General features: G+C 41.4%; 1 protein-coding gene across 1 annotated transcript; it reads left to right on the top strand.

Moving 5' to 3' along the window:
- Positions 1-2,449: 2,449 nt before the first annotated feature.
- Positions 2,450-6,698, top strand: TNIP2 (TNFAIP3 interacting protein 2; the record flags this gene model as incomplete). Its single annotated transcript, XM_010017225.1, has 5 exons — positions 2,450-2,755; positions 4,654-4,737; positions 5,155-5,436; positions 5,821-5,940; positions 6,417-6,698. Coding segments are annotated over 5 exons (1,074 nt in total), but the record flags the coding sequence as incomplete, so codon positions are not given.
- Positions 6,699-13,186: the final 6,488 nt, after the last annotated feature.

The following is a 13,186-nucleotide window of genomic DNA, read 5'->3' as shown; positions in this document are numbered from 1 at the left end:
CGTTTCCGCGCTCTGCTCTGTTAAAGCAGTAGTAATTTAAGCTTACTATGTCCTGCAGTGGTTGTCTTGAACGGAGCATGTGGGCCTTTTGCATGCAGACTCGCGTTTATGGAAACAGATCGGGGTGCTGACAACTTAAATCAATCACAAAATCGTAGAATACCAGCTGGAAAGGTCCCCAAGGATCATCTGGTCCAACTTTTCCTGGCAAAGCATGACCTAGACTAGATGTCCCAGCACCCTGACCAGCTGAGCGTCCAACGTTGGGGAATCCAACAGTTCCCTGGGGAAATTATTCCAATGGCTGATTGTTCTCACTGTGATTCCTCTTGTGTCCAGTCGGAATTTCCCAACTTGGTTTGAGTGAGCCCGGACAGGAGAGTGAGTGTTCCGTCCCTGCTATGCAGTTTGACAGAACTTGCTCTGTTGCTGTGTGCCCAGAGGCAGATTGTGCCCAAAGCAATTCAGCCATCTGTATCCAACAGTAGTGCCCACTGCGTTAAGTTCAGGAAGACAAACTATAAAATCCTAACCCAGAAACTGAGCATGGCATTATACATCTTTGTACAACTATTTTCACAAGGAGATGGAAAAATAGCAAAACCCCCTAAATTTCAAAGTTATGTATTACTTACTGAAGATCCTCCTCTCTTCATCAGATGTGACAGTTTGTTCTGTAAGATAAACAACTGATGCCACCACTTTTTCTATTACAGTGTTGTTTTGTTGTGCTTTTTAATTGCATTTAAAAATGGATTCTTGTATTGACATTAAAGCAGCACTTTACTAGTTGGAGAAGTACTTGGCAAGTCTGGATTGTGAGAAGATAGGATTAGGGAAATTCTTATCTTTTATGACAGGAAAAGTGTCTCAAAATTGCACTCCCTTCCATCTGCCACAAGTCCCAGTTTTGTTACTGTCTTTAAGACTTTCAACCTGAAATGCTTAAAGAATTTTAAAGCATTTCTTTCTATATGAAGCTGCATAAAGTAATTTCCAAACTGACAAGCAAATACTTAAAATTGAAACAAGTATTTTTGTTGTAAGAAATCTCCTGACCTCATGCTTATACAAAACATTTTCCATGTATGACACTCACCTAAAATACTTTTAAATAAGTTCAAGTATGGAAATTTGTAACAAGAGATGCTCTTACTGCACTTTGCAGATAGATGACAAACCTGTGGGATCTGAATGTATTGTGAAGTCTGATGCTGAGTGTCATTATAGCAAAGGGGAAATTTAGCATTTGACATGATGCTAAAGAACTTAAACATCAGTAATAAGAGCAAGTGCTATTTCTTTAAGTTAGATATTAATTTTATTCTTTTTAGGAAAAAAATATTTTATGCCCAATTTGAAACATTGAAATCATTGTCAGTAAAAACAACAACAAAAGATATTTTGTGAAGTCAGAGGCCTGCATGCTGGCAAAGAAGAGTGCTCCTGGTCGTTTACAGCTCCATTAGCACTCCTCAAGTGCTACTCAAGAACTGGAAGGGTAAAATCAAGCTCATTCCTGTCTCATGGTTTACGCCGGCATCCCAGGCATTGTTGATTCTGGAGGAGCAGTGCAAGCAGAGGTTTCTGTTACCAGCACCTGCTACTTTTGAGGATATCAGACTGAGGACTGGTGTACATCAGATGCATGGTAATACAGAGTGGTTTAACCCAGTCTGCAAGAAAACCTCTTCCTTCTCAGAACACCTGCAGAGATGTTAATGCAGTGTGGATGATCCCACAAAGTGTCCAATTCAGTAAGAACATGCAGCAATGAGATACACAGTTGTTCCCTAGGAGCATGTCAGAGCCCCTCATGTACGTTGGACCATCAGCTATGGCCAAAACAGAGTCATTGCTGCCACAGGGATTTAATTTACTGTTTGCTTATCCTTAGCACTCATCCTTTCCCAGGTGGGAAACTTGCTGCGTATGCTTCCTCTGCTTTGTCCTTCTGACAGTTCCAGGCAATGAATACACCTCACTGGTTTTGATAAGATGACTTTCCACTTCCCTTTTTTCTAAAGCAAATCTCTACTAGTAATCTGGTAATTTAGAAAGCAGGACCAGTAAGGCATTTCTCAGACTCCATAGTTATTCCTTTTAAACTGCTCTGGGTTTTGTAAGTTCTGTCTTTAGTTTGTTGCTGCTGCGTATCGTTTCATAAAATCTTCCTGAATTTTTGCTGGGCTTTTTTTCCCTTCATTCTACTGAGTAGGAAGTGCTTGTACAGCTGTCTGAGCAGTTCCTGATTTTGACTGATTGATCTGTCAGTTCCAAGGTCAAGTGATTATCTAGAAATGAGTTGGACTTACTTTACTTTTTAAGTACTTTGCGGTGAATATAGGAATTATATGGAGTTATGGCAATATGGAACTCAGTCTTAGACATATTTTGGCTTTTGAATTCACTTTGCTTTTCAATAACTTCCCTTCCCCTTTATATTTAGGAAGTACAGAAGTTGAACCAGCAACTAGAAGAGAAAAACGGAGAGATACAGCAGATGATAAACCAGCCTCCATATGAAAAGGAGAGAGAAATCTTACGACTTCAGAAGAGCCTGGCAGAGAGAGAGAAGGCTCAAGCCACCAGTGATGTTTTGTGCCGTTCACTCACTGATGAAACTCACCAACTTCAACGCAAATTAGCTTCCACAGCAGAAATGTGTCAACATCTGGCAAAATGTCTAGAAGAGAAGCAAAGAAAAGAGAAGGGGAGTTCAGATGACCAGATACCCACCGAAAGACCTGATCAGGTATTTTTACTGGTGCTGTATTTCTCTAAAGTGTTACTACCTTCTGAGGTGTTAATTACAATATGATAGTTGTAATTGGGGAATGGTGAGAAACATCCCCTTAAATAATTTCATGTAGGATGAAAAGACTACCGTGGCAAGCTCTAAATAATTCTGAGTAGCAACTGAGTAGCAACAATTTAGGATGGAAGCAGTTGTCGGTGCCTTGCATTTTGACCATCTCGCCATCAGAGGCTTTGTTCTGAGAGGAGAGAACTCTCAGAGGTCCCTTCCAACCTCAGCAAGTCCATGATTACAGTTCTTCCCTGTATAAACAGATTCTTTATACCACAGCATGCTTCTGTGCATCACTAGATGGTGCTGTGCTTAAGAAGGTGGTATCTCCTCATTTTTGTTTTACCATCTAAATCACCACAAAACAGATATTTTGAAGTAGTATTTATATTAAGAACTCTATAGCACGTACTCTTCTCAGGTCATGATGTGGCTCTGTATGCATAGTACAGACCTACAGAAAGCTGATTAGGGAAGAACAAGTCAAGGTGTCTTACCTTTGGTTTTTTTGCTGTGGAGTTTCCTCCCAGCCTCACTTTGCAGGGCAGTGTTTCTCTCCAGCAAGGATGTTTAGAAAAATTGCTTCATGATAGGAAGGTGGCAGAAATGCTACTGAGGGGCACAAAGAAACACTCGGATTTTGATGTACTTTGTTGATGACTGTGTGGTTTTGCTGCATCATCACCTTGCCTGAAGCTTTTAATGTAGCGTAGAGGTAGTTCTTGTTGTTCTGTTCTTCCAGAAGACATGATGGTTCAGAGTCATTAGGTAATTCATGAAAATACTGTAAGAAAATAACATTAGAAGTGCTGTCTCCAGTAGCAGATTGGGGTGTTGAGTAGGATGCTACAGCCAGTTCTCTCAAAAAAGAGTAATTCTGTCTCATGTTCTTACTGCTTTGTAGTGGTAAGGCCATGTTTCACATGACTGCTCATCTATGCTTTTATGATAAACTCCATATGTGTGCACTTAGAAAATGACCCAGGAGCATTTCCACAGAAAACTTATTCACATCACTTACCTGTAAGAAATAGTTAGAGGTTGACTAGATCTAAGAAAAAAGGACTTTTTAAGGGACTTGAAGCCTTTAGTATTATCATATTTTACGTGTAATTGATAGACAGGAAACTTGATTGACTTTGATACATGTAATAAGTAGCTAACCTTGTACAGTGGGGACTTCCCTGTTGAAGAAGAGAAATTTCAGATGCAATTACTAGCTGATTCTAGGGAATTTTGTACAAAAGTATTCTATATTACTCATGTACACCGGGGTTTTTTTAAGCAGATGTCACAACTGCAAAAAAAAGGTATCATTTTAGTCAATTATTTAGCAAGCAGGGTTTTTTTCCCCCCCCTCAGTAATTTCTTCCTAGTAGTGGCCAAAATTGACAGTAATAACAAAGCAAGGTGAAGGCACATCTGTGTCTTCATCATGCATGCCTCCACTCCAGGCAAGTAGTTTCCAAGGAGTTTGAGTAAACTGTTGTCATCAGGTAGACCCTCATGCATGTAAATATGAGGTATTTTTCTTGTTACCTTCAGTAGGCTCAGAATTTGGTAAGGCAGAGATGTGTTGTGGCACCACACAGATCTATTTTAAAAGCAATACCAAAGTGGTAAAAACCCTGAATACCTTTTTTGCTTTGCTTGTTAATAATAAAAGCTGTGGGCCATACTATTAGTATTTAGAAATATACTATAAGGAGATAATTAGACCTAGATGTATTTGTTTCACTGATGATAAACAGTTCTAGAGGAATTTAGAACAGATTAATAGCATAGCTAAGTAGCATTTGAGATTTTTATGTTAAAGCGACACTTTCTTTTTCTGAAAATTACAGCTTTTAGACAATGAAACTTCACTTCAAGCTCTTATCTGCAACCTACAAGATGAAAACAGGATGTTAAAACAAAAAGTAGCTCATGTGAGTATTTTCATTTTGTACAAGATTAAGATTTGATTGAGTATTTTGAATTACAGTACATTTGGAATAGGTAAGGCCTGGTTAATCTAAATAAATGGCAGTTTAATGTGAGTCCAAACTTCTTATTCTTTCAACAGGGCACATAGTCTTTGTTCTTTAGCTAAGAACAACTTACTACATTAATTTTTAATATATTGGGGGTTTTGTTGTTAAAAATACACTGCAGAACAAAATTTTTATGTTCCTTCCATGCAGCAGCATTCCACCCCAGGAGAACAGCACTAGGCCAGGGTGACCTCCATCTTTTAAAGAATTTTGGTCCTGCACACATAAACACTCTGAAAGCTTGGAAGTTTATGTCTTCATGTTTGTGTCTTTGTGTTGTGTTCTTCATGACTCTCCTGGGTAATCTTCTAGGTGGAAGACTTAAATGCCAAATGGCAGAAATACGATGCGAGTAGGGATGAGTATGTGAAGCGACTCCACTTGCAGCTAAAAGAGATGAAAGCACAACTGGAGCAGCAGCACGGCCTACCTTCAGCACCAACGAATTCTGACCTGATGCACAAGGAGATATTCCGGTTAAACAAGCTACTGGAAGAAAAAATGAAAGAATGCATAAAAACAAAGAGAGAATTAGAAGATGTGAAGAAGGCTAGTGAAGGAGATAATGAGCGCATACAAATGCTGGAGCAACAGGTCATTAAGTTTCTTTTTCCTAGAGGCAGGAATTCTTCATTTCTCCCCAGACCACTGAAGTCTAAGGGGGGGAAAATGAAATGATTTCCTTTGACATTTGCCACTTGGCTTGTCACATTTGCCTATAGAGATACTTAAGAACACAGATTTAAAGAAAACCCACTACTTAAAGAACTGCATGCAGTTCTGCTGGCTTTAATACAAAACATGGAAGATCTGAAAAAGAAATATAAATACTTTAGAAGTACAGATATGATAGAGAAGATAATATTAAGAGTATGGGAATAAGTGTTTACAAACAAAGGAATCACAGCCTCGACTTTTTGACCTAACCTGCCAGCATACTAATTCATAAAATATTAACACAAGAATTCTTTTTTTCAGGTCCTGGTTTATAAAGATGATTTCACATCTGAGAGATCAGACAGAGAACGAGCACAGACCAAAATACAAGAGCTTCAGGCAGAAATTGCATGCCTGCAACACCAGCTAGCAAGAAGACAGGTAAGGAAACAACATGCTATTTTTTCAATTAAAGCATGTCAACAGGATTCAGGACTAAATATACTTTTTAATGTATTTTAAAAAAATCTAGTACTTCTAAAATCATTTCCTCTCAGTGCAGCTATCAAAAACTTGCATTATTTCATAATCAGTTCTAGTGGAGATGCTTCCCAATACACATGTAATACCCCTTTCCAGTCCATTTTTGTTCTAATTTGGATCAACATAGTAAGGTTGAATTCATGGAAGGAAGAGAAGGATGACTGTGACTCATAACAGTGGCATACTGGACCTATTCTGTGTTTTTCTACAAGTCGTCTTCACAACTTTATTAATAAAACTGCAAAACCTGATGCATATTTTAATTACAAATCTACTGATCAAACCATGAGCAGTTTCTGATAAAGGTGATAAAATATCCGGTTGAATATTTTTTTAGTGCATCTTTTTTAATAGCTCTTCTTTTCTCTTTCTAGGACTCAAGAGACACAAGTAGTCGTTTCAGAGTTCACACTGGTAACCAAAATCATACGTATGTACAGACGAACGTTGAACATCTACGAGGCAATAGCCCAGGCCAAACAGGCACACGAAGGACATCTTCACAGTCTGAACAAGCTTCTCCTCCTGTGGACAGTGGAGACTTGGGACTTGAGGGCAGGGCACAGGGTGAACTTAGATGCCCTCATTGTATGAGGTTTTTCAGCGATGAACTCAGCGATGAATTCCTGAAGCATGTTGCTGAATGTTGCCAGTGACCACGCGATGTGAGGCATGTAAGTCAATCACTACTCTATAGACAGCAAAACCTTGCTCTGTTACATACCTCCTTCAGTCCTAAACCAGAGTAATTCAAATGGACAGCTCTTAGGAATTGGGAGGATGAACAGTATCTACCTCTGATTTGATTTCACCTTCTCTTGGACTGTATGAAAGGCTTCAAGATAAGCAAAGTGTTTTTATGAAGAATTATTTTTACAACTACGAGGAATGCAAGCTTAATGCAAATCCTGCTACAAACTAAAATGAAACATACAGTGGTAGTTAGCTTCAGAGTGCAGCTTGACCTGTGTTTGAGTCTAATTCTTTACAGCAGTTTGAAGGCTTGGGAAAAACAAATGACTGAACTTGAAATTTTCCTCCTCTTCCAAAAATGCAGGTTGAAGAATAGGGGAGGAGCTTTTTGGCAGAATACAGTAAAAATCTTGTTGTGCTGTATCTGGATTAAAAGTGAAAGTATTTTCTTGTCTATTGAGGCTGAACTTTCAGACATCACATCGGAAAATCCTTGTATTCAACTGAAATCAGGAGAAGTGAAGAAACCATAAAAGGGCTGGTTATTGACTAAGACTAGCCTGTCTTTGAGTGTACAGGGATATTTATTTTTTCTGTGCCTTAACTATCTATTTTACACATTTGTAAATGTGTATTTGTGTAACTATTGTTTGTATTCCTATTTTACCTAAGGATTATTTTTATAATAAAAGTGATCGTGCAGTTGCTTTACTACATTAGTAAAGTGGTCAAAAATCTCTTTAGGTTTAAGTATTTAAAGGTGAAACAATCCCTGTAACTGCTGTAAGGCCTAACTAAATGTCATGGTTTCAGATACGAGTTATTTCATTACCTCAGTGTCAGACTATTTTCAAATATGTTGAAAAACCACTCCTCATCTATGAGAGGAAGAATGACCTTTAAGATGCACCAGAACATGTTTAGCGCCTTGCCACACATCTGTGACTGCCAGTGCTAGCATATATTTCTTCTTATCCTCTCTGCAACGGAGATAACTTCAACTAGTAGCAGGAGCCTGTTCTGAGATGTATCAGAAGCTAAAGTGTACAGACGTAACAGGGCCACAGGGTTTTTCAGCCTTGGCTTCAGGTATTTCTCACCATGCCAGAGCTAGAGTTAAAGCTGGGATACAGAGTAAATAGGCCAAGTGCAATCATGACCTTTCATAATTAAAGAAAACTACTTTGTATAATGTTGCTCCTGTCTTCTGCTTTGCTTCCTTCCAAGCAGTACATTTCAGGAGGATTGTGGCTATTTTCCTTGATACTTCCTTTCTGGGATGCTGTTACAGCATAAAGGAAGATGATGGTTGATTTCAATGTTGCCTTAGCTGGGATACTACCAAAAAAGATTCCCAGGCCATTGCGTGCAGGTGCAATAGTTCTTACTAATCTAATCTTGAACTGACTGCAAACCTGTGATTGATTATTAGCTTGGTTTTCCCAACACAACATGCAAAATTAGCAGAGATTTTTTTCTTTTCCTTTTTTTTTAGTGACCATTTTAGACATTGCCTTTTAAGGTCTTAGAGATCAGATGCAGCCCACAGAATTCAGGCTGAGAAACATATGATTAAACTTCCTGTGGCATAAACTAATCTTACTTTTCCTGACTGTTCTCATTAGAAAAGCCTTGTTTACAGCCTCAATGTACACTAATACTATACTGACAGTGGCTGATAAAGCAGAATATGGACTTTTTTCCCAGTAATTCATATTACAAGATACTTAGAAACACAGTAATACAGTAAGTTAGATCTTGGCAGTGCCTTCTTTTTTATTGCATTGAGATGATCACTACTTTAATATACGTTAGAAGCTCAAGTCTGCTATAGGTTTCTACTTATGTTAGCCCCTATGGGTTATAGTTGGACAGAGTGACCTACAACTCTTAGAAATAGATGCAAGAATTAGATGCAAGAATCTGCAGTACACAAATAAATTGTACCTATCCTTGTAGATCTAAGACCCATAAATTAGTCCCCAGTCAAAGCAGAGGTTGGTATGAATCATGAGAAAGGATGGCACTCCAGTGCTGGGAAACCAGATACTCCTACAAAGAGGATCACACTGGACCAACAGACACAAACATGTGAAGTTCTAGATAAAGCACAGATTCAAGCTACCACCTAAAGCTGTGCAGTAAGTGATGACTGGAATTTGGATGCCTGTGGCAAAAATCTAGAACACCCCTGCTGGTTTTTAGTATAAAAATAACTTGCTTCAGAGCTATTTTACTTTACTATTTCTCAGTGAGTTTTTTGGGGGCAGGTAAAAATCCTTACCTTTTTCTTGTTTCGGCTTAACCAAGAAGCCAGTTACACACACTATGAAGAACTACTGGTGTCTTACATGCAAGTTTTTGTTTAAGATTATAGGGCATAACCTATTCCTCCTAAGAAAACTTGTCTATTACCCAGTACTTTGACTTTTACACTGAAGTCACTGGTAGATCTCTTGGGGAAACACTATAAAACCTTTACTTGCCCTCTCCTCACCAGGCAAAGCGTACACATCAAGGCATTCCAAGCAAGCACCACCACCTACATTCACAATCCACAGCTTGCAGAGGAGAATGCATAAAACCTGTCAGCTCCACTACCTCATCACTGAAGCGAAAGTAGCCACAAGTTCCCAGCAGATTTTGAACCCTTTAAATTAAGGAAAGCTCCTTCTGGCCTCCCACTGGTGTTCTCTGCCACTTGGATGGCCATCCAAGAAGTGCGTGTGTTGTTTGGTTAAGTGGTAACAGCAACCCATCTTCTTTCCTAAAAGCAAGCAATAAAGACATAAGAGTAAGAAAGTAACTGCATAAAATGAAAGGAGCTTCAGGAGCATAAACTTTATGAACTTTCATTATCCATTTGTACAACACTAGTTCACTGAAACGCATCATCTGCAGATCTGCAGCAACAAGGCCTCACAAAATAGAGTCCTGAAACCATACAGAAAAATGATGTGAGTGTATGGCACTCGGTTCCTAATTTGCTGTATTGGTGACAAAAGGCATCCAAGATAAATGAACCCTGTTATCAGGCAAAGTCAATCCCTGCTTCAGCTTCTGTAAATCTCTGGTATTCTAGAGAGGCATACCTATACTAGAAGACAGACAGAGGTACCACTGTAGGTCCAAGGAGGCTGGAAGGCAGAGGAAGGGTAACTGTCTCTTCTGGATCTTGTAGGAATGTGTCTTGGCATATTAGGAGCTGCCAAGATGTATTTGTCCAGTTACCTTCATGATTAGTCCATCCCTTCTGAAATATCTCCCTCACTAAGTGAACTTACCTCAGTTTTGCTCTCCAAACCCGCCCGAGTTCAGACCCTGGACAAGTTCAGAGCTCCTGAGCAGCTGTCTCACCAACAAAGTATTCAGACCATCTACCCTCCACCTCCTGGTTCTCGTTACTCCTGGACTTGATTAGAATGTATTTTGCTTGGGATTTTAAAGTAAATGCTGTTTACTGATAACTGTGCTGGTTGCCACGCAGAAGTAGGCCCTTAGCACACGATCACAGCAGCAGCTGTAGGCAAGACTGACTCACTGAATCTCAGAAAATACAACTGGGAGAAGCCTCGGAAGTTGATCCCTACCCCAAAAAGCCCCAAGAGAGAGAAGATCAGCAATAATGCCATCTTCTGTAGCATGGGCAGTATAAGGCCTAAAAAGCTTCTCAAGTCTGCTGCAACTTTTCAGGCAATGTCTGCTTCTTCCTCCAGTGATTTAGGACATCACGTCTTTCAAAAAAAGCCTTAAATGACACCTCGAGATTAACTGCTTACTAATAATAAAACTGACTACAAGAATAAAGCTTGTTCAAGCAGCACATACCTATGCTCTATGGCATTTTTTTAAAACTTCCATTTCCTGTGGCTTTGCTGCATGTGTATATATAGAAAGCAAGGGAAATTCCAAACAAGATGCCACACGGTCGTACTCACGACGACAGTGCTTCTCACTCTAAAAAAAGGAAGTCTCAAATGCTTTTTCTACAAAATCTATGTGAATTCAAAGTATGCTGTGCTAATATTTCCTAGTACCATGGTCCAGCAGTTATCAGCTGCAGGGAGGAGGGGAGCATCAGCTTAAAACCTAAAGCATAAGAAGTACTTAGAAGGCAACCAACACAGCAGGACCTCAGCAGAGGGTCAGGGTATCAGCTTAAGCACTTCTGCCTGCTCAACTGATGCCTCAGATCGCTTGCTAAGGGCAGAGAGCATGCCCAGCAGCCTCACCGAGGTGTCCCCTGCTGCAGGCTGTCCTAGCTGGGGGACAGAGCTCCTGCAAGGTCCGATGGGGAGGTACGAGGTGCTGCACTAACTGCTTACACAGGGACTCCTGAAAGGTACCAACCACCCCAAGTGGCACAGCACTTGGTGTGTCTTCACTCCTGCTGCTGCTCAGTGCATTCTTCCCCTTTCTCTTTAGTACATCCACTTTTTCCTCCTCTTCTTACGTTTACTGGTAAGAAGCTATTGGTGCAGGAGCTCTTCACAACGTGTACTGGGTGTGTGGTGTGATAATGGCAAACAGCCTCCCTTCAGTAGCACATGGATATCTGCTGTGAATAGCACCAAACCAGATAGCGGGTTAGAAGACTGCTTACTTCTAGAAGGCACCAAAACCACCCCATTTGAAGTGTGTGCTTGGCTTAACTACACTTGGTCCCTCACCATCCTTCCGTAGGCCATCCCTCTAGCTCTACAGCCTTCTGCAGGAGCTGGTTGATGGATTTGGCTGAGCACCCACAAGCAGGGCAGCTCTGGCTCCTGGTGCTGACACCCATCTTCTCAGTGTCACACAGACTCACCTTGCCCAAGGCTTGCATATTCTAATTTCTCAAGGAGAAAATTAGCACTCACCCCATCTCTTTATTAAATCTGTTTCATACAAAAAGCATTTGTGTTGGTTTGTTGTTTTTTTTTTGACTGCCAGTAGACACCTTCTTGGCTACACACAAGTATCACAGGCAGTTTTTACAGGAGGGACCCATGTGTTACCAGGCAGCCCTGGTATCTTCCCCGTCAGCTCTTTGGCCAAAACTAGCACACTCTCATGCCTTGCTGAGCTGCTTGGTTCCTGCTGCAGCCAGACTTCCTCCAGCCACATCCCAAACCTTCCCTGCACAGCCCCAAACAGCACGGCCGAATGGGACAGAGGGTTTCACAGCGCAATGTCCAGCTCCACTGCAGACCAGACTTCTCTGGACCTTCTCTGCTAAGGCAAGAGCCCACGCCAAAGGAACAGTGCCTTGCTGGTTCAGAGGACAAGGTGCCAAGCTGTGGTCCCCCTCCAGCTGTGCCCCTGCAACTCTCACTGGGCCTGGCCAGCTGTAGTGTGCGTGAACCAGCCACCTGCACCAACCATCTGGGCCCCATACCAGCTCATTTGAGGGGTAAAGGAGTCAAGAAAGAAGCTCAAACACCCACAGAGGAATCAGCCTCTGTGCTGGCCATCACCACTACATCCCAGAGAAGCTTGAGCATCCAGGGAGGCATGCAAAGGTCCACAGAAACCTGAGGAACAACATTATCAAGAGAAAGGGGGACTTGGTGGGATGTGAAGTGACTCATGCACACTGCAGCTGAGCACAGTATAAAAGGGCATCCTGCTCCTTCTTCCCACCATGTGAACTTGACCTCAGTGATGCAGATCTAATCTAGTGGTTCTCAGCTCCTCTTCTGACCTCAGCACTAAGCACCTGCTCCACCTTCTGCAAGTCCTGTTCTACCTCCAAGGAGGAAGGATGGAGCTTTCCCATGTGCCATCCCCAGCAACAGCTGGGAAACGGGACTCAGACATCTCCAGAGGGAAAGGGATCTTACTTTGATCTTGGCTGCTATGATAAGGGGCCTCTCTGTCCTCTACCAAAACCAGTACTCATGTGAGCACTAAACTTGGAGTAGTGATTGATCCTTACCAGCACAACCACCTCATCACCAAAGAATGGGCAACAACTTACTTTGTGAACTGTTTTGAGGGTTCATTTTGTTGCACCTACACACACTGTTCACACAGCATTGTGCCCCCTCCTGTGAGGGGTGAGGCACTGGAATAGGTTGCCCAAGGAAGTTGTGAATGCTCCATCCCTGGCAGTGTTCAAGGCCAGGCTGGACAGAACCTTGGGTGACATAGTTTAGTGTGTGGTGTCCCTGCTCATGGCAGGGGGGTTGGAACTAGATGATCTTAAGGCCCTTTCCAACCCTAACTATTCTATGATTCTATGAAATGTCAAAGTCTTCAAGTCCTGACAATAACCACTGGGGGTTAAAATAGTGTGTGCTGAGCAGTGTAGCTCCTGTGCAGTGGGGATTGCACTGTTCTTGCCTTTCTCCTCAGCTCAGAGTTTGCACTCACCTTGTCTTAACCTTCCTCCTCGTGGTATCTTCAACAGGGCAAATATTAATTTGTACCTCTGTGGTTTCCAGGTGATGCCTCAGAGAAAGTTTACTGG

Source organism: Nestor notabilis, unplaced genomic scaffold (assembly GCF_000696875.1).
Source record: "Nestor notabilis isolate BGI_N333 unplaced genomic scaffold, ASM69687v1 scaffold8106, whole genome shotgun sequence".
Classification (NCBI taxonomy): Eukaryota; Metazoa; Chordata; class Aves; order Psittaciformes; family Psittacidae; genus Nestor; species Nestor notabilis.
This window is presented reverse-complemented; position numbering and strand designations above follow the sequence as displayed.